This window comes from Vulpes vulpes, chromosome 4 (assembly GCF_048418805.1).
Source record: "Vulpes vulpes isolate BD-2025 chromosome 4, VulVul3, whole genome shotgun sequence".
Taxonomy (NCBI): domain Eukaryota; kingdom Metazoa; phylum Chordata; class Mammalia; order Carnivora; family Canidae; genus Vulpes; species Vulpes vulpes.
The window spans coordinates 112,031,650-112,057,718 of NC_132783.1; the positions used below are offsets into that span (position 1 = coordinate 112,031,650).

Here is a 26,069-nt window from a genome sequence, read left to right on the forward strand (position 1 = left end):
CTTCCAATATTTCTTTTTTCCCAATATTTATTATTCTTCCAATATTATTTATTGGTCTCACCAACCCTTCAGGCCGGGGAGGGACATAGGAATGGCAAGTGCACTGGAGGTATAAATAACTGAGTTGATTGATGTCAACAAGACCTGCTCGGTTAAAAATAGTCTCTGGAGGACCATGGAATGGGCATCTTTCTGGAAAATGTGATGGTGAAGTGGAAAACCTGTGACATTGCAGAAACAGTCTCTTCAGGAGAAAGATTGTAAATATAAATCATAGGACTTCCATTTCTCTTCTGGTTCTATAAGATGGTGACCAGGGAACCACTTCTCTGTTAAGGGTCCTAAGGAAAAAAAACTCTTGGAGGATCACAGCTTTCCTTTTGCACTAAGTCTCCCCCTGATTCCATCCTCCCTTTTTGCAAGAATCCTGTGAACCTGCATTTCTCAGACAAGTGGATCACTTTTACATGTAACATAAGACTAACCTTTTCTTCTATAGGCAAGTATCTATATTCCTAAGCACACATATACATGTAGGGCTACTCCATGCTACTGTGGAGTTTACTTTCTTTCCAGCTGTGTCCAACACATAGCACAAATGACCTCTTTGTTGGGGCCAGCAAACTTTTCTGGAAAGGTCTAAATAGTATTTTATGCTTTGCAGGCCATGAGGTCTCTGGCACAGTTACCCGACCCTACTGTTAAAGAATGAAATCAGCCACAGACAACATGGAAATGAATGGATATGTCTGTGTTACAATAAAACTTTATTTACAAAGACTGGTGATGAGCCAGGTTTGGTCTAGGGACCACAGTTTGCTGACCCCTGCTCTAGAATTAAACTTTAAGCAATCTTTGGTCTATGGTTGCTGGATATACAATGGAAAATCATCCAAAGAAACTGACCTAAAGGAAGTTAAAGCCAATTCAAGTTGATAAGATCTATCCCTTGGGTAACAGAGCAATTAGAAAGCCTCATACCAAGTTTCCACCTACGGAGATGCCACCATAAGGGCTTTTGAAAACCTTAGTCATATGCTAGTAGTTTCTTAAGACTGAACTTTTATGACTTATTGAACAGATAACAAATAGTACTGAGTGCTAAACATATTTGGAGATCACTTTTTAATTTTTAAAAATCTGAAGAATATTAGCATACTAGAACTTCTATAATATTAAAGATTCATTTGAACTCTTTTTTACGCCACCTGCTGCTTAATATACTGGAGTGTGATTGTCCAGAATATATTATATATAAAGATTAGAAAGAATCCCAGTTTTTAAAATTAAAGTTTATAGAATTTTAATGTAGATTTCTTTCCCGAGAATTAAAACCTTGTCTCATAACCACTGACCACAGACAAATATTCTAGTTGGAGGAAGTTGGGAGAACAAAACTTGATTGCATTATACTGAATTCTATAGTCTGAACTGAAATATATAATTTAGACGATGCCAAGTTTCCTGCCTATTATGTGGTATATTACGTGGTCACTTAGCACAAATGAAAATCAGAAGTTTTGATCATGTCTGTCCTTCATAGATGCTTGATTTCTATTCTTGGTTTGCTATTATTATCTTATTTGTGATCTGATTACCTTTAGTATTAAATTCTGCAAGTGGGATCACCTCGCTTTTTTATGGGCATAAAATCACCAAGGTGCTGATCTCAGAATTTCATATGATGATTAGAACAAAATCAGAGGAAAGAGGTTCAGGGAACCTTGTTTTCTTATTATCCATTGATTATGTACTTGAGACGGCAAAATGCAAAGATGGTCTGTCTGCTTAAAAATACTGTGTTAAGGTATTTAGCCATGGAGAGCCTCATAGCTACTACTGTCTGAATGATATGGGGTAGGTGTTCCTTATAGCCAAGGGGGGGGGGGGGCTCTCCTATTTGACAAAACCCTGTATGTAGAACATGCAAATTCTGGCAGTATGATCCTACAGGATATAAATAATACCAATCCAGAGCAACTTGCTATCTTCTTAGGGTTTTCCTTTTTAGACTCTAATGTTACAAACTAAGTAGTTTTGCCATTGAACAACTCGATTCTTCTACATAGGATACTGAGGAGGAGTGACTGGAGAGAGTATGGGGTCTGGAAGCTAGCAGGGCTGCTGATCAGGCTAGGAAACCTCTTCTCTCTCCAGCGCTCACCCACTCACTCCTAAGTGACTAAGCAACACCCAGCTTGCCTTTATATCCTTTGTATGCAAACCTCAGCCTGATGCTTGAGTGTCCTCTCAAAACTACCAAATCTTTTATTCATTTCCTATGTCAAATCTTCCCCTGCTTGTGAAGTAAGAAAAATTAAAACCTTGAAGAAAAAACAAATGCCATTCAGGCCTACAAATATGACTTCATTTAGGATTGTGGGGCCAATGCTTGCCAAATGGCATCCAGGACTGTCTAAACCAGTTATCATTCCATTGGGCTCCTGAGAGTCCATGTCTATTGGCCACTTGGTTTGTCTATGAGATTTTAAGATGCCCACTCAATGACTAAACCATTCCCCTCCAATCACCCAAAATAAACTACAGGTAACAACAAGATAAATAGGATGTGCTTCTCCTTGCTGAGTGCATTGACTTAAGGCATAGGCACATTTCCCCCTCTTTGAACAGAGATGGTGTATCCCCTGTCCCAGCACAAGAGCTGGCCAGGGTGACCCTGGAGCACGATGATGAAGGTGAAGGGATGAGAGGTAGCTGATGGCGGGAACTAGGGAGCTGCTTCCACATATCAGGTAGTGGTGCTGCTGGGCCACGGGAACACAGCGAGTCTGAGAGAGATACATAACTCAGTTTATGTTACTTTCTAGTGACCATTTCTGGGGGCATGTATTTTAGATTTGTGATTCTTGGGTCACTATTCTTAGAGAAAACATAATGATTTAGGAAAATGAATATCCCAACGAAAAATATATAGAAGAAGATTGAAGCCAAAGTTTGTGCATGCCTTTAGAAATAAAAGGCATCTCTAAATTACCTGCAAATCCCAAGAAACATAAAAATTAATTAGGCTTTCCATGCTACTCTTAATTAGGTTTCCATCCCTAAATGGCTTCTCTTGGGATGGGGGTTCCAGTCTTAAGGATTTTGATTGACCTGATCATTTGGGGCTACTGAATGAAGTCAAAAGAGAGGATGGAACAGATCTTGATCCATTTTTTCCTTTAAACAGAGACCTATCACCCATTTATTCTTTGCCTGTCAGGCCACTGAGTAGCTTCCAGCCAACTGAGAAGCAGCTGTTAGCCTATTTTTGTGCTGATTTACAACTCCTATTTTGACTGTGGGATAATATGTGATTTTGAAGGAAGATAGCAGGCATTGGGTGAGCACTTCAAACTTCACTAATATTCATCCTCCACATTCATTCAACTAACAAAAGCCCCCATACATTTGGCTATGAAGGGAGAACAACCACTTTGAGTTCCTACAGCTGACTTGTATGGCACTGCCCCCATCCCTCACTTGAAGAGGGGAAAGTTGACCAGCCTTCCTAAAGCTAAAAATGGAAATGAAATGTCTATTTCAATACGAGAGTCTCAGTGCTTGAGTGTGACTTGGAGATTCCCGCCATCACTGCCCTGTAAATGACACTAAAGTGCAAGATATGCAGCTACTCAAATATGTCGGTGAATATTCAGTAAGTGTCTGACACACTGTGTGACTTTGAAGGGAATACTGGGCCTGAATTGGTGTTTTGATTTTATCATGTATGTGGTGGGGTTGACATGGAAATGACAGTGGATATCACAGGGTCACCCATGGTTCCTTTTGTACTGAAACCTCATTTTATACAGAGGATATATATATTTATTTATATATATTTATATATATTTATATCCACCCACACACATACACACACACGTGCACGCACGTGCACACACACACACACACACACACACACAAGGTCTTTGATAGGCTTTCTGTGTTCTAGTAAAAATAGCTGGCAGCCAGTGTCTAAAGCCAAAAATGGCCTTTATGCTACCAGCAACGTCCACTATGGATGGTCTCTCAAAGGCAGACACTTGTGTTTATCTGACAAGTGGAACCAGTTCCTGCCTGGGACAGGAATAATCTCCCATTGGCGCAGACGCAGATCTCGAAGACCTTCTGCCTCGTTCCTGTAGGTGTGTAGGATCCGTGAGGCAGTCTAGGTAGTTGGATTTTCGCAGCATCTAACTTAATCTAAAGAAAGCGAATAGGAAGGAAAGACAGTTAGAACCTGCCATTTATTTTCTTGACATTCAGACAATAGATGTGTGTTCAGCCTAAGTGAGCACCTACCATTATGATATGTTGAGTATTCTGGGCACTGGGAATTCAGAGAAGAACAGGACAGAGAGTCTCTACCCGGAGGCTTATAATCTACCAAGACAACATTGCACTGGTCTATATGAGCATTGTGCAAAAGCATATCATGTAAGATATGAATTGAGTCCTAGACTGAAATGAATTTGGAAATGCTGGGTTAACCATTTCTTTACTATGGGCCTTCAGACCCCCATCTAGGTCTGAGTGCGTGGGATGACTTTAAGAATATGCAGTATTTTCCACTCTTACATGACTCTGAAGATTATAATCAATTTCTCCAGAGTCTGGATTCTGCAAGCTATAATCTGCATAGGTTATGTAGTCACTATTTCAAAATGTGTGTGATTTGTGGCTGTTTGAAGAGAGTGTTTTGATAAATGAATGCTTTATCTGACTAGCTCTTTTAAAACAAATATTGCAAATGCCAAACCAATCAAAAGGTGTGTATTTGGTGCACAGAAGCAGGTGGAGATGGGTAATCTCTAAGCAGATATGAAAAGTGGAAAAGAGTTTTGCTTTTAAAAAATGACATTTTCCCCTCTATTTAAAAACTCTTAAATAGAAAAGTTCACTTATGAATGTGATGAAGACATTTTTAAAAGTTTGCAGTTTAATCTAACTTCCTTGGGGGTTTGGCTTACCTTGTTTACACAAATGCAAGCGACTATTCTATTCACTAAAGTGGGATTATGTCAGGTGGAAGAAGGAATATATGTGCAGTCCTCCATCCTCTTGTTGCCTGCTCTTAACCCTATTTAGGTTTTGTCTTGTTCTGATTTGGGATAACTGTTGGGTCCCACTCTCCATTCTCAAAGGAGAAACATACAACATAAGCTTTAAAAATGACTACGAGTAAATTATGTTCAGTTTGCACCAGATGCATGTGACATACAGCTCAATTAAGCTGGCTACCTAAATCTTGCTTTTGGGTGATGAGAGAGAGAGAGAGAGAGAGAGAGAGAGAGAGAGAATTCAGAAATAGCATTCATTTTAATAGCTGTTTGTATAATTCTGGACTTGGAGTACATGCTATTACCTCAGCACTTTACAAATAATAAGTCATAACTCATATATTGTGGGTTAGGCTTATAACTGTGCTGTTCAACATATTTGTTCTGGACATAAAACCTTCTGATTGGCTTCTCTTGTTAGAAATGTAGGATCAGATTCGATGCCAAGGGAGTCTGGGAAAGTTGTGGGAAAGGTTGTCTTATTGGAGCTGTAGCTCTCCGGACCTGTGTCCTTTGTACCCTTACCTCTCCATCTTTGGACTCCAGCCTCAGCTCTGTTCTGCAGGTAGCTTCCATGTTGCCAGCTTCTGCATTTATTTCTACTCCTTTTGGGGCCTCCATCACCAAAGACCGGGTTGGGGACTCCAACCTGAAAAACATGTAAGATGAGGATTAAAAATCCCATTTTGCCCTTTTTTTTTTTGCAAATTTGAGAGGAAGTTGCTGCTCAAAGCATTGACACAAAATGGCATTTCAATATTCGATCAGGAATTTTTTTTAGTATTGCTTTACAAACCTGTCAAGTTTATGAGGGAGGAAGTAACATATCTGGGCTCTATCTTCATTGCACATCAAAAAGATTGTAGGAAAGGTGTTCTAGGATCCTGGCTTCATTTTATCTTACACCTACTCAATTATTGCTTTATTGGTATAATTAACCAAATTCTTACATAAGTTTTGTTTTTTTTTAGAGTAAGGCGATCCCAGGTCTCAGCTGAGCTTTCTAAAATTGATAGATATCCCTTCTACTTTGTCAAAAGGAGCAGAATCAGATAGAGGTTATAAAAAGAGACCTAGGAGTTAGATAGACCTGACTCAAGCCCTGGGGCTGCCACTCTGTGACCCTGGCGAGACTCTTCTTCCCTCCTGTCTTCTTTGCTTTCCAAAATTTCCCGAAGCCTCAGTTTTCTCAACTATAAAGTGTCACAAGTGGTGCTTGACACACTGAAAATCATTATATATATTAACTATTACTGCTGTTACTAGTGTTATTATACCAGCAAATCATAAAGAAATCTTGGGCCCTCTTCAACTAGTTGTCAAAAGAAGAGAGAAACAGATCATTGGTTGTGGAGGGTTAGAGAGGGTAAGGGATTAGACCGTAAAGGAGCAGCATGGGAAGGGGAGGTATAGGTGATAGAACTATTCTGGATCTTGATTGCAGTGGTGGTTACACAACCCTCTGTGTTTGTGAAAACTCACATAACTGTACCACCAAAGAGTAGATTTTATTGTATGTAATTAAGAAAGGGGAGAAGGTGAATCAGCTACACTCCATGTTAATTATGATGGCAAAACAGGATAATATTCCTTAGAAAGACCTTTGCTTAACTCATTTAATGTGAAAAATATTAACCATCCCCTGAATAGTCTAGATATTAACATTATCATCAAATAGCAGTGGATCAAAATCTTCTCTCTTTACAACAAGAATATCCTAACTTAGGAAGCACAGACCTCACAGCATGGTTTTCAAACTGCTCTGACTCAGATGAGTTTCCTGAGTTTTATTTCTGTGTCCTCAGCTTCTAGATACTTAAAACATTAGGGACAACAGCCTCTCTGCTAACTTTTGGCTCCCTGTTCTGCTTCCACCACTTTTTGCAAACCCTTTTGGGTTTCAGTAAGTGGCAGGAACAATGAGCTGACCAGTAGGGACACCACCACCCAGAGATCCTAAGCCCCATCACAGATGCCAAGAGTCAGGTCTTTCACACTTCTTTATTGATGTCTGCATTCCCCCTACAGTGACCCAACCAGAGTCCTACAGAGGAATGACAGGTCTATAGTCCTGGTGAGAGACAGGCTTGAGCTTCTGTTGAACTTATTCTCTTCTTTCTGGCCCCATCTCTTGTGATGGCAAGAATCCCCCTCTCCTACTGGCTCCTCACAAGACCTTCACCGCTTTGGTGCTGGGCTAGGGTGGTTCCACCTCTAATTATGACTTACTTAATTTGCATGTGGTTTCTCTCACTAAACAGAGCAATAGAGAGTGATGTCTATGTAGTGCAGTCTTGCCTAGAACCTTCATCCAATCAGTTCAGCTCCTCCTGTGCTCTTGATTCTCTCACTTTTGAAATATGAGGATGCTTTTGCGCCATTTGGTTTCTCTCCTATAAAGTCTGGTTGGCTTACACAGTTATCCAGCATTTTCTAATGGCTTCGGTGTTTACTAGTGTTGATACTTTCCCTCTTACGGCATAAGTATGCCTTCTGGTAATATTTCTGCTCAACTCCAACTTTGTTCACCCCTTCTCAATGGCACTGCTGTCATCCACCCTCCTCAGGTGACAGTCTTCATGGCATCTTCTCCTTCCCCTTGTTCCTTCCCTCTTTTATTTGATCAGTTAACTCACAACTTCTCCCTTCTCAGTGTACTAATTCATCTCTAACCTGGACTATATGAGTGCCTCACAAGTTTTGTTTCTCATTCTTCCTTCTTCCCAGTGTACTTCACACATGAGTCTAGCTCCTGAAGTACATTTTGAATATATCACTTTTTTTCTCAGTAGGTGATGGATACCACGCCAAGTGCTTTACATGTATTACTTCATTTAAACCTCATAAAAATCCTATGACTCTGGTACTCTTTAGTCTTGATTGTGCACACAAGGTCACAAAGGTGAGAGGCTTGCCCAGGGTTGTACATCTAGTAAAAGGGCAGAGGCAAGATTTGAACCCAGGTTTAGCCAGTATATTGTCCAGTATCTTATCACTTCCAGAAAAACTGGACTTCTTTCCTGTCTAACATATCTGCATGCCATTCTTTGTTGTTAAAGGCCACCTTTTCATGAAATTAGCACCTGTATTTCTGAAACCAGTATCTGTAAATGAGGGTAGGATGATAGTACTGCATACGGCTCAGTGATGACAGTAGGCAATATTTCTCAAAACTTAAACAATTGATGTCAGTGACATCAAATTCAGGATATGGTGAATGTGTTCGTATTTGTTATGTAGCATTTAAACTGAAGGATTCATACAAAAAGATAGCTGAGGTTAAAAAAAAAAAAAGCTTGACACAGAAAAAAAATGTCTGGACCTAGGAGAATGTTATCAGGTGAAGCACTTGCATTTCAGATGGACATTAGAATTCACTTTACTTGTATTCATTTCCTAAGGGCTCTGAGATCAGCAGGAGGGCTCCAAGGCTGGAGAAGTGGACACAGAATGACTGCTGCCTCCACCCCCCCCCCCCCCCCCCCCCCCCGCCTGGGAAATAGTAGGGAGCCGAGAAAGGGAGCTATGCTGAAACTGTCTCCTATTGTGAAAAATGACAATTTCTTGGAAGCAGAGACAAAAAGGTAACTGCATTCTGTTTTCCAGCCTATCTTAACGTCTTTTGCTATTAGGCAGACTTAGTAGTTCGTTAAGACAGATACTCTTTACTGTTAATATTAATCTTTCTATTGTGGAAAAAAGCTCCTACAACAGTCCTGTTGGGATAAGGCAGGCAGAGCACTCCTACGATGTCAATTTCTGACCCTAGAGAACCAGTCACAGCACAGTGGCTAAAATGGCATTGATTGAGACAAAGTGGGAGGAGGCTCCCTTCAGATGTGGGGCAGCTGAGGGTCTTGCTGGCTCTTGGAAAGGACTACTGCTTCCGCTAGAAGAAAGTGCAGCCCTGCTATAGCAGTACAGAAAAGACTCAGAGTGGAAGGATGACCAGGCAGGAGGTCCAGGGCCTGGGCCAGGTCCTTAAGAACAAAAGTTCTCAAGGTGAGCTTCAGAATCCCTGGGAGGGCTTGCTAAAACAGACTGCTGGCCTCCACCCCTAGAGTTTGGATACAGCAGGCCTAGGGTGGGACCTAAACACTTGGCACTTATGGCAAGTTGAAGCTGCTGGTTCTGGGACCACACTTGAGAACCACTACTCTAAAGAAAAGTCATAATCTCAAGTGCCCACGAAGACTAGATAGGTGCTGGAGGTCAGTGACCCAGAAGGAAGCTGCGAGGAAAACAACAGTCTCTGGACAACAGCACATGGCAAGTGATGGAAATGCTTTCTGCAGGGGGCAGCTTCTATTCTAATCTGGCTGATTACTGATGATCTTTGTCATGTCCTGAGCTCCTTTTTCTCTTTCCACCATTTCCTTTTCTCAAGAGTAACCACTATTATGAAATTTGTGTTGACTGTTTTCTTGCTTTTCTTTATAGTATTACTGTAGGCTTGCCTCCTTATACGATATATTAGTTACCATTGCCGGTTTTTGAATTTGATGTATAGAACAATTCCACTTAAGTATTCTCCATTGACTTCCTCCCCTCAATATTCTATTCCTGAGATGCCTCCATGCTGTAGCACATAGCTGTCATTAATTCAGTCTCCCTGGTGTCCTCTATAGTGATTGGTTCATCCCTTTGTGAGACATGTGGGTTGCTTCCAGGTTTTTGTTTCTATAAACAGTGCATCTATGCACATACTACATGTGGTTCCTGGTGCACACATGTAATTTTCTTTAGGACACATATATGAAGAGTGGAGTTGCTGGCTCCTGGGGTATGTGTAACTGCAGCTTGATTAGATACCAGTAGGGCATAGTAGTGTACTGTATACAGTTCCCACTAGTAGGATATAGAGTTCTGGTTATACTACTTTTTTGCTAGCATTTGATAATGTTTTAGTATGGAACAAGTGTGAAATAGGATGCTATTGTCTTTTAAATTTGCATTTCCCAGATTAGTAATGGAGTTAAGCATCTTTTCATTTGTTTGTAAACCATTTGGGATTCTCCTTCAGTGAAATGTCTTTTGTCCATTTTAATCATTTTCTATTATTGTTATTTTATGTGTGTGAATTGTAGCAGTACTTTCTATTCTGAAAAATAATTATTTAGCAGGTCTATGTACTTAAAATTTCTTCTTCGAGTCTGTGGTTGTATCTTTTCAGTCTGTGCTCAGTATCTTTTTAAGATCTTAACATTTCTTTTTAAGATTTTTACATTTTAATGGCAAAAAATTTATGATCTTTTCTCGAGGGTGTGAGCTTTCTGTGTCTTACCTGAGCAATCCTTTCCTACATTGATGTCATAAAGATCTAATATACTGTTTTCAAGATTTCAAGTTTTGCTTTTTCATTAAGTTTCTAATTCATCAGGTATTACTTTTTGTGAATGGCTTGAGGTTGGGGTCAAAACAGATGTTAAATCCATGAGATCATCATACATTGGAAAGTCCTTACTTGGCTCTGTCATGGCATTGCCATATACCTATGGGTCTCTTTGGGGGCCTTCCAGTCTGTTTCACTATTCTATTTATCTATCCCTGTGACAATAAATCATTTTAGCTTACTTGTTACACTTTAAAAAGACATTTAAAGTGTTTTATTTCATAAGGCATGTCCTCTTATCTTGGTCTTCATGAATGTCTTGGCTGTTCTTGGTCTTCCACATACATTTAAGAATGAACTTAAATTTTACAAGGAAGCCCTGTATAGAATTTGATGGGATTTATGTTCACTCCATTAACATTGCATCTGTCCCTAGTTACTTATGTTTTCTTTGATGTATTTCAATAAAGTTTAACAATATTCTCTATGTGGGTTTAGAATACTTTTGTGGCTATCCAATATTTTTTGTCGATCTTATAGTCAACATGTAGATGTGGATTATATTGCTTTTCATATTTTGTGCTGCAGTTCCAAGTTTTTTTTCATAGGCACTAATTATTTTAATTTATGAAAGTTTTACATCTTTTGATTTCTTATACCTTTCCTTTTTCTTTTCATATTGTACTGTTTAAGACTACCCCATATACTGTTGACTAGAAGTCAAAAAAGTCAAGTCAGTGTCCTGACTTTAAAGGGAAAACTGAACAATTTATGTATGATATTTTGTTCTGAGCTTTTTTAAAAAAAATACTTTTTATCAAGATAAGAGAGTTCCCTTTTATTCTTATTTTGCTAATCGTTTCTGTCGTTCATTAGTATGAATTTTATCAAGTGATATTTCTCAATATATTAATGTGAATTATATTTTCTAATAATAATCCAGTTTTTTTTGCATTAACTGAACATCATTATTACAGAGCATCTTTTCTATTTCTGAAACTATTTAGTATTTTTTAGGCTTTTGTACCTGTGTTCATAAGTGAGTTTATCCTATCATTTTTCTTTTTTTCTTTTTTTATTTGTTCATTTTTTGTTTTTAAGTAGGCTTCACACCTTGTGTGGACCCCGGTGCAGGGTTGGAACTCATGAGCCTGAGATCAACACCCGAACTGAGATCAAGAGTAAGATGTTTAACTGACTGAGCCACCCAGGAACCCATTTTTCTTTCTTAAAATATCTTTGTCAGGTTCCAATGCTTTTCTATATTCTAGAATTTCTTACAGACTAGAATGACTTGTCCCTTGTATATTTAAACTCATTTATAAACCTGAGCATAGAAAGACATCTTTATTTATTTATTTATTTATTTATTTATTTATTTATTTATTTTAGAAAGACATCTTATTTTATTAAAAAAATTACAAGATTATCTAGGTTTTGTGTTTCTTTGCATATTGGCTTTGGCAAGTTATCTTATTTCTTGGTATTTTTCCGTTTCATATAAAGACTTAAATCGGTTGGCAAAACTTTTCATAATATCTTCAAGTGCCTTTACGTTTGTAGTTATGTATCTCTCGTTCCAAATATTTTTTTCATGTCTTTTTTTCCCCTTAAACAGTACTGCCAATTATTACTCTTTTCAAAGAACTAACTTTTGGGTTTTTCTTTTTTCTTTTTTAAATTTCTAGTTCTTGAACAAAACAAGGATAATTCTACAGTTTTCTAAATGTTTTGCCTTTCTTGATTTTTAATATATGTATCTATGGTTATGCAGGGTTTTTTTGTGCAGTATCCTAGAAGAGTATTTATGATATGGGTGGAAATATTTTTTAATTTTAGTGAGTTTGTCCTATCATTTTTCTTTTTTGTGTGTTTGTTTTTAAGTAGGCTTCACACCTTGTGTGGACCCTGTGGTTTATATGTTTTATAGAGGGGTTTTCCTTAATTTCTAAATATGTAAGATTTTCTAAGATAAATTTCTGGTATATATTTTTTTCATTGGTTTTGAGCTGATAATCTTACAACAGAAAATATTTCCTTCATAAAATCAATTCTTTAAAAAATCAGGACTAGAAAAAAAAATCAAGACTAGGTTTCTGGCCTAGTATGTGTCAATTCATAAAAACATTCATGCCTGTCTGAAAAGAGTGTGTGTTATTACAGTTGTTGGTGTTATGTTTTATGTTCATGTCATGGTTATTAATTCAAGGTATATACATTTATATTTGAGTAGAACAATTAAACACACATATACCTGTTTGATCTATTAATTACTATAAGAGGCATATTATTAAATACATAGCAGATTAGAACTATCCTATTTTATTTTTCTTATACCATGTAGTTGCCCTCATTTTGCCTATTAGTATAGTTATTCTTACTCTGTTTCTATTAGTTTCAATCCTGTGCATATTTTTTTCATACTTTTAAATACCAACTATTCTTTATGGTTATGTTTTAGGTTTTCCCATATAACTGGATTATTATTTCTGATTTTTTTGAGGTAAAATTTACATATAGTGAAATGCACGGGTATTTTTATTTTATTGACAAACATTACATATTTAAGGTGTACAGTGTGACTTAGAGGGCTCATGTGCTTTTTTATTAATTAAGGTATAGTTAACACACTATGTTACAGTGGTTTCAGGTGTACAACATAGTGATGCCAAGCCTATGTCATGTTATACTTACAAATGTAGTTACCATCTGTCACCATACAACAGTGTTAGAACACCACTGACTCTATTTCCTATTCTGTATCTTTCATCTCTGTGAACTATTCATTTCATAACTACTGGATGCCTTTATCTCCTCCTCCCCTTGACCCATTCTATCCATCCTCCCACTTGTCTGCCCTCTGGCAGCCATCAGTTAGCTGTATTTATGGGTCTGATTTTGCTTTCTGTTTGTTCATTCATTTTGTTTTTTAGATTCCTCATATACATGAAATCGCATATATATGTCTTTCTCTGACTTAACTCACTTGGCATAATACATTCTAAGTCCATATCAGAAATGGCAATGTCTCATCCTTTTTTGGTGGCCAAGTCATATTCCACTGTGTATGTGTGTGTATGTTATGTGTGCGTGTACCTGTGTATTACATCTTCTTTATCCATTTATCTATGGATAGATACTTGGGCTGCTTTTATATCTTGGTTATTGTAAATAATGCTGCAATAAACAAAGGGGTACATTTTCAAATTGGTGTTTTCATTTTCTTTGCATAAATAACCAGTAGTGGAATTACTGGATCATACAGTATTTTTAATTTTTTGAGGAACCTTCATACTGTTTTCCACAGGGGCTGTATCAATTTACATTCTTACCAATAGTACATGAGGGTTCCCTTTTCTCCACATCCGTGCCAACAGTTGTTATTTATTGTCATTTTTATAGGTGCAAGGTCATGTCTCATTGTGGTTTTGATTTGTATTTCCCTGATGATTAGCAATGTTGAGTATTTCTTACATGACTGTTGATCATCTGTATGTCTTTTTTTGAATAATGTTTATTCAGGTCCTTTACTCACTTTTAAAATTGGATTTTTTTGGCTTTTTTTGGTATCGAGTTGTGTAAAGTTATTTATATATTATAGATAGTAACCTCTTATCAGATATATCATTTGCAAATATTTCTCCCACTAAGTTGCCTTTTCATTTTGTTGATGGTTTCCTTTCCTGCACAAAAGCTTTTTAGTTTGATGTAGTTCCAACAGTTTATTTTGCTTTTCCTTCTTTTGCATTGAGGAGACATAGTTAGGAAAATGTTAGTAAAGGTGATTTCAAGAAAATTACTGCTTATGTTTTCTTCTAGGATTTTTATGGTTTCATGTCTCACATTTAAATCTTTAATCTATTTTGAGTTTATTTTTGTGTATGGTGTAAGAAAGTGGTTTAGTTCATTATTGTGCATGAAACTGTCCAGTATTCCCAGCACCATTTATTGAAGAAATTGTCTTTTATCCCATTGTATATTCTTGCCTCCTTTGTCATTGATCAACTGACCATGTAAACATGAGTTTACTTTTGGGCTTTCTATTCTTTTCCATTGATCTAAATGTCTATTTTTGTGCCAGTACTATATTGTTTTGAATACTACAGCTTTGTAGTATATCTAAAATTTGGTGATGTAATTCTTACAGCTTTGTTATTAAGATTGGATATTTGGGGTCTTTTGTGGTTCCATACAAATTTTAGAATTATTTTAGTTCTGTGAAAAATGCTGTTGGTATTTTCATACAGATTGCATCAAATCTGTAGATTGCTTGGGGCAGTATGGGCATTTTAACAATATTAATTCTTCCAACCCATAAACATAGTATGTCTTTCTCTTTGTGTCATCTTTTACTTTTTCAATTCATTCTTTTGTTTCTTTACTCAAACATATTTATTTTATTTCTCTGATAATTCTTGTATTGAAAGCTTCCATGGGTCTACATTGGCTGCCTTATTTGCCTGCTTGCCCTCCTGTACATGGTGCCTGATTTGAGTATTTCATATTTCTCAATTGTGGGTTTATGTTTTTCTTTATCTGAAAACATTACTTGAGACCTATATTTAGGGTACCTTTTTATCCAGAGAAGATTTGCATTTGTTGCCATCAATCATTGGTGCTACCACTACCTTTGGCCCAATGCAAACTAATTTCTTTGCTTGAACTTTTATAACCCCCTAGGTAATATACATTCAGGTTATAAATCAGAGTGAGGGCCAGTTTGGAGTTACCAAACTTTGGAAAAATGTTTTCTTTCTCTTCCTTTCAGTGCTGAGATTCAAAATATGTAACTTCCCTTGCAATCTTGTAAGTGGAAGGGTCAGGGTGGAGAAGATTACTTAGGCTGAATTCTATTTTGTCCTTACACTGAGGGTTTGGTACATTGGGATCCAAGTTTCATTGTGGGATCTCTAATTAGACTGCTTGCTTCAGGTGGGCCCTGACATTGGTTTTGCTCCCATTAAAACTGTAGCTGAATTTCATCTAGTTTATCTAAATCTGTAAAGTTATGGTTGAACTTGATGCTCAGATTACTTCTCTAAGCTCCCATGCTATTTTAGCTCTTAGACTCTGAAAAATCCCAAATTTTAGCTCAAAACATTTAAAATATTTTAAAGATATTTTTACATTGTAGTTTTAGTTGTTTTCAGTGGGTGAGCTAGTCAGGGTACTGAGACTACCATTCTATTGCATTAGAGGTCCAAGTTTCTAATTTTTCAAAAGAAGATGGGAATTGAAATTTTATAGTGAAATCACCTCAACTTTAAAACTTGGTAGCTTATTACTATTTGATACTATCAATGTGCCAACTCTTTAAGATCCAGATCTAGTCTAAGGGTTGCCAATTTGCTAGAAAACTGTCTAGAGGTTTATTGATCAATGTTCAATCAGAGAAAGAAAACCTCTGTGAAATACACACACACACACACACACACACACACACACACACACACACTCTATAGGACTTTAATGTGACTTTCTGTCTGATCCTGAGTCTGAAGTGAGCAGGACAGGCAGTCAGGAAGGGAGGATGCATGTGAGGTGGGGGGAGAGGAAGAGCTGGAACCCACAATGAAGAAGTGATAAGAGACTGTCACAGGTAGCAGTTCAAAGTCTCTGATTCAGTGGAGGAAAAGCTGCTGCTCTTCTTTATGAAGCAAAGCATGGATCTGGCATATGAGTTGGAGGGGTTAAAGACTTGGCAGCTGCCCCACACGAAGAAGGTGTGCTGGCTGGTGATCTCCAACTGTGTCTAGTGCCCTCTACTGACCATCTAGAATAAAAGGAGTATGCGTGCTATTTAACTCCCACTTTCTAAGCCTCATGCAGCCATGCTAATTCAGTGAAGGGAATTCCAGAAAACGTAGTTCTAATTTATCTGAATTGGTACGATACAAATCCACCCCACATCATCATGTTTTAATGGCTGGTTTGGCTTGAACATACTGTACTCAGTGAAATCAACTTCCAGTACAGAAACTGGTTGAAATAAAATAAGCACCTGTAATAAGTGAGAAACATGGGCTTTCCTAATTATATAGGATCTACTTTTAAGTTGAGTGAGTTACTTTGAATTCAAGTTCCTCATATCTGCAGTTGGTATTTAAATTTTACCCAAGTGTTATGCTATATGTTGGCAAATTAAACTTCAATAAAATAAAAAAAAATATATAAATTTTACCCATGAAGCTGCTGAATTTTTAGAGATTGCTCTGTCTTTAAATCCTAAATTGAAAGATCTAAGCAGAATATTCTAGGGTTCTGCTCTGAAGATTTAAGAAATGGATTGGATATTCTCATTTGAAGGCCATTTCTCTCAGAAAAGCAGTGATATTCTGTCCTCTAGAGCAAAGCTATTTTGAAGTTTGCTTGTATAAAAGGCAAGCCAGACCATCACAAAACATTTTTTTGAATCAACCCTTCTTTTCCAGTGAAGAGCTTGTTGATATATTTAATAAACCTTTATTACTCTAGGCCTAAGGGGACACAGTGAAGTGACCTGTATCCAAGACTGGTAGAGTCTGGGTTGGACTTGAAGGTCTATTAGGAATTGGCTCATTTATTTGGTTAACATTTATTGAATTCCCAGTATATGCAAAGTTCTGGGGTTACAGTTGCAAACAAGATAGCCCTAATCCTTGCCTAGTGGGTCTATGTACTATTAAAGATGAGAGACATTAAGTAACTTGTTTCTGGTGGTGAAGAGTCCTTGATGGAAAAGTTATAAGAACCTTATAACTGGGAACTGGGTCATGGAAGAGATGGAGCCTAGGAAGGCTTATGATGACATTTTGAAGGATGAGAAGGGGTTATCCTAGTGAAAGATGAGTGTGTCAAGCAGAGGGAACAGCATGCCTAAAGACTTCTAGGACAAAATAGTTTTTTTTTAGGTGAAAAGAAATGGTAAAAAGGCTGATAGAGAATAGGGTATTAATACGAAGAGGTAAATCAGGCAGAGACTTGCAGAATATTGTGAGATAATAAAGGATTTAAAATGGAGAGGTGGTGTAGGGGAGTAAAAAGATAACAGACAATATGACCAAATGTCCATGCTACACAGATGATGGTGATGATTAATTTTACATGTCAACCTGACTGGGCTGTGGCATGCCCAGACAGTTGGACAAATATTATTCTGAATGAGCATGTAAAGGTGTTTCTGGATGATTTCAATGTTTAAATCAGTAGACTGAATAGACTGGCCTCCCTACTGTGGGCAGGTCTCATCCAATCAGCTGAGGACCTGAATGGAACAAGAAGGCTAAGAGGGAACTTTTCTTGTCCTCAGACTGGAACTTACATCACTGACTCTCTTGAGTTTCCAGCTTGCTGATTGCAGATCTTGGGACTACTCAGGCTCCGTAATCCTGTGAACCAATTCCTTATAATACATCAAATATAATATTGGATATATGTTTCCTCTTGATTCTGTTTATCTAGATACCCTAATATATACATATATATATATTTGTATATATGGCTACAGAGTGGATGTAAGAGGGGCAAGAGGCCTGCAAAGAGAGTAGACAGGGGTTATCCAGGTGGGAGAAGATGGTGACTTGGATTTGATGATGGAGTGACTCAAAGACATGTCAAATTGAATGAGTTTGAGATGGAAATGTGGACATGCAGGGCTAGAGACAAAAAAGTTGGAGGTATGTTTGATCATCATCGTTGACAGTATATCTCTGTAGTGCTGAAATAATGGTACTGTGTATATACAACTCAAAAGATATATTTGAAAACCGAGTCAGATTCTATGGACTTAACAGGTGAGACTAGGCAGGTGCACTCCGAGAAGTGGCCATCTCAGCCAAATAATGAGGGTGGCATCCTCTCACAGTGAACATTTCAGAGGGATGTTTTCTATAGCCAGAGACAAAGCAAAGTCTGGACCAGAGTTCCAAAGTGCCCAGACTCTGTTGCCCTTTGAGGTGGTTTCATAGCTCTTGTGTGGCCCAGGGAATATGACAGGGAGAAATGTGGTTGTGTCTCCTAGCTTTATAAAGCTCCAGAGAAATGTTTTCTTTATTAAACCATCATTTCCTGGCACATTTCTGCATTCATTTGTAACCTTTCCTTCTCTACTCAAATTCCATTGCAGGTACCTGTAAAACATGGGGCAGTAACCATGTCCCTTTCTTCCTTGGTTACACTCAGAAGTGTCATGAATCAAAAAAACCCACAAAACTTTAAATGCTATCACAAGGTCTGTTTTTAAAACTCAGAGAATAATTTATTTGCTGTTGGCATTATCAGTTTGTTCTCTCCGTTTCAAGCTCATTTTTTGTTGAAATTGTTTTTGTGGAAACAGTGATTACTTATCCAGATTTCTCGTTTTCATTTCCTTCATCATAAGAATCTACATTAATCACTTCCAAACCTAGACAAGCTTTTAGATCATATTTTGCTCCCATCCTCAGAGAATGGAGACAATGGCTTTTGTTACTTTGGGGAGCGACCTTCAAAACATCATAAAAACCAAGTAATATATGTGGTAACTCAAACAGATGAGGGTTAATGCCAGCCTCTCCTAGGAAAGAACATATTCCCGCTAACATCAATACCTAGGATTACTGTGTGTGTTCTCAGTTTGAGGGGGAAAAAAAGAAATAGAAACAGTTATGATTGAAAGGGACACAATTTAGAAAAAAACTGGTGGGTGGGGTTTTGAAGTTGCTGGTGTTTCTGTTCATTATAGTGGCTGCTTTTGGGGAGTTCTTGAGGCCACGGCTGGGAAATTTCAATTCAGTCAGAATCACATGGGGAGTGTTCAATGCTTGAGTCACATCCCACACAAACTAAATAAAGTACCAGGGCACCTATATATTTAAAAAAAAATTCTCTATGTGGTGATGGTTGAAAACTACTGGCTTAGATTGACTTAGCAGATCTCTGTGTGTGTTATAGGTATAGAAACTTTAATATGGAATACTATCATCCCACTGTTGGGAACAGAATGATTATGGTATTGCTTCTGGTTGAAAAGTTAACCCAAGCTGTGAGACAGCAGCTCAGTTAATATATTTGGTAAAATGAAGACCTGCAGCACATACTCTCAGTCTAATGTACTTCCCTGTCCAACTATATTTCTGTGTTGTGATGTGATGATACTGTGCATATAAAACTTTAGCAGGGATCCCTGGGTGGTGCAGCGGTTCGGCGCCTGCCTTTGGCCCAGGGCGCGATCCTGGAGACCCGGGATCGAATCCCACGTCGGGCTCCCGGTGCATGGAGCCTGCTTTTCCCTCTGCCTGTGTCTCTGCCTCTCTCTCTCTCTGTGACTATCATAAATAAATAATAATAAAAAAATTAAAAAAAAATAAAACTTTAGCAAATCAGTGGGATTCTTTACTCAAGTATGTATATTTCTTGATCAATTTCTTCACTGATCTTAAGTTCACCGCTCTCTGAAATCTTCAAGAGCTCAAAGCTGAATTCCTATTTCAAGGAAAGTTCTTTAAAAATTGCTCTCATATTTTATTTGTGTATTTGATAAACACTAATAAACCAACAGCCACTCTGGTGAATTTGACTTGTATCAGTATAGTGGGCCATTTAAAGTAATGTTGAGTGAGATTTTGATGCCAGACAACTTTTAGAGCATGGTACTGGTTACCATTATGTTTAACACCGTGGCTCCTTCATTTTCAGCTTAAAAATGTGGGGCACCGGGGGAGGGCTCAGTTGGTTAAGAGTCTGACTTTAGCTCAAGTTGTGATCTTGGGGTCCTGGGATGGAGCCCCATGTGATCAAGCTCCTCAGTCAGCAGGAAGTCTGCTTTTCCCTTTCTTCTTGCCTCTTCCCCTTGGTTCTGCTCTCTAAGAGGAAAAAATGCATAGTGCTCCCTCAGACCTCATTCTCCTACACCCTTGTGATTCATCCTGTATTTCTGAGTTAAGCTTTTATTGGTGTGATTCAAAGGAACCTCAGAGGTCTCAAGTGAAAGCCCCATGTCCTGTTCCAGGGACAGAGTTAGAATCACCTACCATTAGTAAATGTGTTATCATATGCTCTGCACATTGGGTGCTTTTCATTTTGTTCCATCTAGTATTCAGTACCAGCCCCACTGGTGAAAGAAAGCCATGGAGATTCAGAGAGGTTAAAAGTCATGGTCTAGATCACATGCCTAAAGACTTGTATATCAAGTCCAAGCACCCTGATTCCTAGACAGTATGTTCTGATTGTTGAAAAGTAGTTCCCCATATTGGGTGGAAGTCTCATTCTCTAACCTGTTATGGGATCTGGAACTTTGATAGGTTATTATTCCAAATTTATAAAGATAAGCACCCTAGTTATTTTGAGGTTTTCTTTATCTGGGCTAAAGAAAATCTTTAGCAGATGCTCCAGAGAGTGTACTGGTATAACCCTCCTGGTCATCCTGCCTGGAGCAGATGGTAGGTCCACCTGCTCCATCCTCTGATCTTTCTCTTGGTATGTCTGGTTTCATTTAAATACCACTTCTTTAGAGAGGCCTGCTCTGACCCCTTCTATCACTCAGTGACTTTCCTTCATGCCACTGAACACAGTTTGCAATAATTTGTCTGTTTACTTGATTTAATCTCTTCCTCTAGAATAAGCTCTGTTAGGGCAGTAATTCCACTAGATTTATCTCTAGAATCAAGGATACTGCCTGTGTTCAATAACTTTTTGTTGAATGGATGTCCCTCTTAGATTCTGTTACCTATCACTAAACACAGTGCTCCTGTTACATTCTGAGCAAGGTCCAGGACCAAAAGAATCAATCTCTCCCCTTACCTTCTTGGTGTGATACTGGACAAGTTAGTGCAGTATAATGGCATTACAATTTGTGGTCATGTTAGTGTTACTGCATACTGAGTTTGGAACAGAAAAAAAAAAGTGTGACTCGTTTTGCTGGTAATCACCTCATTCTGTATTTGTGATTTTCAGGACATATTTTGCCCATTGTAATATGTTACTTTCTAGATTTTATATGAGGGGCACAGCCTCTCCCCCACCCCCCAAATATATTCATCTAGATCTTTTGGGAAAGAATATAGTATAGTGATTTATAGCTTAAGATCAGCATCAGGAGTTAAGTCCAAGCACCGCCATCTGCTGGATGTTTGGTCATGGAATGGGGGCAGAGGAGTTCAGTAGAGATAACAATTCATCTCTGAAAGGATTGTTAGAAAACTGCAATGTGGAATATAGGTGATGCCTTAGTAAAATATATGATACACAGAAAGTGGTGACAAGTGATAGTTTTATTACTTTAGTCATCCATATAAAAATTCTGTCGCACCTGTTCATTCCCTCTTACACTGGTTAGGATGGGTGATCACTTTTCTTCTCCATCTCTAATCACCTCTGGCGTTCTTAACGTTTTACCATTCACAAGAGGCATCCTGGTTAACACAGTGACAATATAACAGACTTCACAAAAAGCTTACATACCAAGGGTAATTTAAATACAAGATGTTCAGGGGCAGGTGGCTGAAGAAGTCCATTCTTTCTGCACAGTATGTTTCTGTTACAAGATTTACTAAAATGCCAATAACTTGGAGAGGGGAAAATCTTGACAGATCCTATAGAATCCATCAATTACTTTTGCTAGTGGGAAAACTCATCACAAACACTGTGCCTTGGTAGCCTAGCAGGGGCTTCCAAACAGTGATTAGAAGCTTAGCTCTTGCAGGAAATCCTATTTCTCAGAACCTGGGGTTTCCAGCGTGACTACATATGAAACTACAGACATCATAACTGCAGGTTTCATGAGACTTATCTCCCCAGTTCCTCCTGTGCCCATTCTTCAAACTTTCTCAAGTAAGATAGAAACTAAGTAATTGATTTGAATATCAAAGAAATGATGTACATTTCCTCACTCCCACTTCTCATTAATGACTTTCAACTCTTCCCAATGAGACCAAATGCTTTCAGAACATTTAATGACCCATGTAACTAACCTCACTCCATGTGTAACAGAGTTAGGCTGTCAATTCTCTTAATATAAAAATTAAGTAATTAACAAATGTTATTTAGATTTCTCCATGAAATGGAATTTCTAGTTTTGAAGTCAGTTCAGCTCCAGAAGGATTACTGGACCAGTATGGAGCCTAAATAGGTGAAATTTCTCACTCTAAGAGAGCTGAAAAGTGAAAACTAATGTCTCATATATGAATGATTATATTTCATTCAAGTTCAGTATTATAAAAGTTATTTGATAAAAATTATTGCATACAAATTATTGCAAAGTTGCAAAACTCTGACAATAAGTCTTGATTTGTTTTTACTCAGAGCCTGTAGTGCAGGGGCTGGGGATTGGAAGTCTATTTCAGTAGTGACCATAGCTGGTAATGAGAATATTGCACTTTTTTTCCTCATGTGTTTGTCATTTTTATCACAAAATAAATGAAAATGCAGACAAAAATGCTTTTATGCTTACTCCTGCTTTTACCATGAGATTTAAATAAAAGCTCACCCTAGAACTCAGAATCATTCCTTAAAGGAGTTAGAGTAGGGAGATACTGTAGAGATGATAATTGTACTATTTATAATATTCACTGAGTGCTTCTTTATTCCAAGTATTGGCTTAAATCCTTTATGTGTTTCATCCCATTTAATGCTTGCTACAGCCCTAAGAGATTTGTCCTATCATCATCTCCATTTAGCCAAAGTGATGGACTTCACAGCCCAGAATTGTTGTCTCTTAGGGCTTTGCTCCAAACATTTCTGTTTATACACGTAAGAGATTTTCATTTGAGAAATGTAGAATAAGCCAGAGTCTTGTTGCAAGGCAAATTATGAGAATAGTAAAGGCATGTGGCCATAAAGAGAAGGTCTTATTCTCAAAGGAAAGATCATAGTATAATAATGTGCTTTCCTTTACTCAGAGTCACAACAAAGTAAGTAAAAGCTTCTCAGAAAAATCCAAGAATGATATATAGTATATACCATATTTTGATGTAAAGAAAATTCTTTACATGGTGCAGATATCTCTGCTAACAATGGTATTTATCAAGATTATTTATTACAAGGCATTAAAATAAATCTTTTTTTCAATTACTTTCTAATGAAATGTTCCAATTACCTTTTGAATGGTGACATATGGCTGTAATCTATTCCAGTGGGGATAAATCTTGCTTATACAAGGTTTCAAGGGCTCCCTCCTGAACTACATTAATTACTGATGTAAACAAAGATAGAGGATTATTATCATATTTATCGATAAATCCTGAACCTCATTGCAATATAGTTCTCTGGGTTAGATGACATTAATCATCAGGTAATTTCCAACAGTTATGGTGCAAGTCTGCTATAAAAGGGGTGTTTCTGCAAGCCAGCTGATTTTGGAGCATATTTATTAATGCAGTTGAATTCTGAGGTAACCAGGGAAAGAAGTCCTACTCCCATTGTACACAGTGACATCGGCAAAATAATGCTCTTAAGCAACTGCTGGGCTATCTGCTGGTTAACAAATGAATAACTACTACAGGAAAACGTCAACCAGTATTTCAAAGAGATTTATCTGGGGCTGATGCTGAATTAGGCTTGCTGTTGAGGCCACTTTTTTCCCATTCTGTAACACCATGTCACAATTGGCTTCAAAACCAGGATTTGCCATGAAGTTGTTGAGACCACTTCCTTCCCAGTCTATAACACCACGTCACTGTTGGTTTCAAAACAGGGATTTCCCATGAAGTCATTCTTCCTCATTTCTCTTCACATTTTAGTTTTTAAAAACTTCCCCAACTTTGGTTTACCCATCTGCTATGTGTGGATAATACTAGTACTGATCTCATAGGATTTGGGGGAATTGAATATAGCTAACATCTTAGAACTATTGAAATGGGCTAGGCCTGGAGTCAAACAATTTAATATTCATGAGACAGAGAAAACTTATACCTATACTTATTTCCTCAAACAACCTTCTATATTTTACACTGAAAGGGAACTCATGTAGAAGATAGAAGGTGCTTTATCAATGGAAATGCATAAATCACCTTGTCTGTTTATCATTGTGATGAGTAATTTATACACACACTTTACTTAGTCCATGGGTTATAATCTTAGTTTATTCCCATTTCGTATGTGAAGAAATTGAGGTGGAGAAAAAAAAGGTTATATTATGGAACACAGAGAAGTAGCAGAGATGAATTTCAAACCTAAATCTAATTTCATAGTTTGTATTCCTTCCAGTGTGCTTAAGAATTTAGTTTCAATGGGTGGCTTAGCGGTTGAGCATCTGTCTTTGGCTCAGGACGTGATCCTGGTGTTCCAAGATCGAGTTCCGCATCAGGTGCCTGCATGGACCTGTGGTTCTCTTCCCTCTGCCTATGTCTCTGCCTCTCTCTTTGTGTCTCTCATGAATAAATTAATAACATCTTTTAAAAAAAGAATTTAGTTTTGAAGGGGGTGGCTCAGTTGGTTAAGCATCCAATTCTTGATTTCAGCTCAGGTCTCAGAGTTGTAAGATTGAGCCCAGTGTTGGGCTCTGCACAGAGTCTGCTTGAGATTCTTGCTCTCCCTCTGTCCCTCCTCATGTCATGCTTGCATGCTCTCCTTCTCTCTCTGAATAAAATCTTAAAAAATAAAAATATGCTGACATTCTTTTGTCAATCTCTGCTGAATGTTTACCAATAGTTTGAATCACTCTAAGAACTTGGGGTTCTTGAGTTCTTTGGTATTAAAGAATTGACCAGAAGGTAGTATGTATGGGTCTATGTACATTCTATCACATTGACCTTTACCTGTATGACTCAAATGTTGAACGTTGACTGTCAGTTGTCTCTCCTCCAGGTATTTATTCAGGCCTTGCTATGCATGATGTATTATATTGAGAATATAGTAAGATACTTTTTAAGAGATTTTATTACTCCTCTTTTGCATGAAGGAAGCTGAAGCACAGAATGGTTAAGTAACTTGCCAACATCCACACAGCTAGGTAAGTACCAAACTTGGATTCGAACCTTGGCAATGTGGTTCTAAAGTTGGTGCTCACTATACTCTTCTCTTGAAGAAGACAAACCTGTATACTAACAATTGAAAAGCAGAAAGCATACACTGTAAGAGAAATGGAATGAAATGGGTGATATGAGCTGTGGGTAGAGGCACCTTAGAAAAATCCCCCAAGGAGACAGTCACAGGATATGGGAGGGAAGGGGACTTCTCCAGGTGGAGTAAAAACAGGGACTTTATTACCCATGGAGAATAGGGTAGGGTAGGGATGGTGTAGAAGTGAAAGACCCTCAAGACCTTGTGGACCAAGAAAAGGAATGTGAAATGTGTCCTCTAAAAGGGGTTAAATGGAAAGAGACATGGTAAGACTGTTTAGAGAGACTCTGATTTCAGGCCACAGAAAACACTGCAAGTGGTGACAGATAAGATGGGAAGTGATCAGACAGGTTAAGGGTTAGTGTGGAGGGAGAGGACAGCCAGGCTTATGTCTGTCTTCATGTTGCCAAAGACTAAGCATGAGAAGCAGAGATAAGAGATGGGCGGAGCTAAGGTGCTGGCCTGTAGTACTCTCAGGAAAGATGAAAAGTAAATGCTCATCTTAGTGGGCAGTTGTCTTAGGAGCTAGGTTTAGCACCCTCATACTTAACTGTGACAGGCAAGGTCTCTGAAAAAGAAATAAGGATGCAAATAGGTCTGAAATATTTCAGGGATTTTTCAGAACTTTTAAGCATAGCCATCTTCAAGATGCACTGCATGAA

At 37.9% G+C, this 26,069-nt stretch overlaps 1 protein-coding gene across 2 annotated transcripts in view; it reads right to left on the minus strand.

Annotated features, from left to right (window-relative positions):
* Window positions 1-3,906: 3,906 nt before the first annotated feature.
* The window catches only part of SGCD (sarcoglycan delta), an 895,992-nt gene continuing 873,829 nt past the window's right edge, over window positions 3,907-26,069 (minus strand). For both annotated transcript variants that reach the window (XM_026008009.2, XM_026008000.2), the window contains 2 exons: window positions 5,586-5,709; window positions 3,907-4,203 (listed from right to left, as the gene is read on the minus strand). In XM_026008009.2, the coding sequence (XP_025863794.2) occupies window positions 4,030-4,203; window positions 5,586-5,709 (298 nt within the window). In that variant the 3' untranslated portion in view covers window positions 3,907-4,029. The remainder of the gene's footprint in view (window positions 4,204-5,585; window positions 5,710-26,069) is intronic.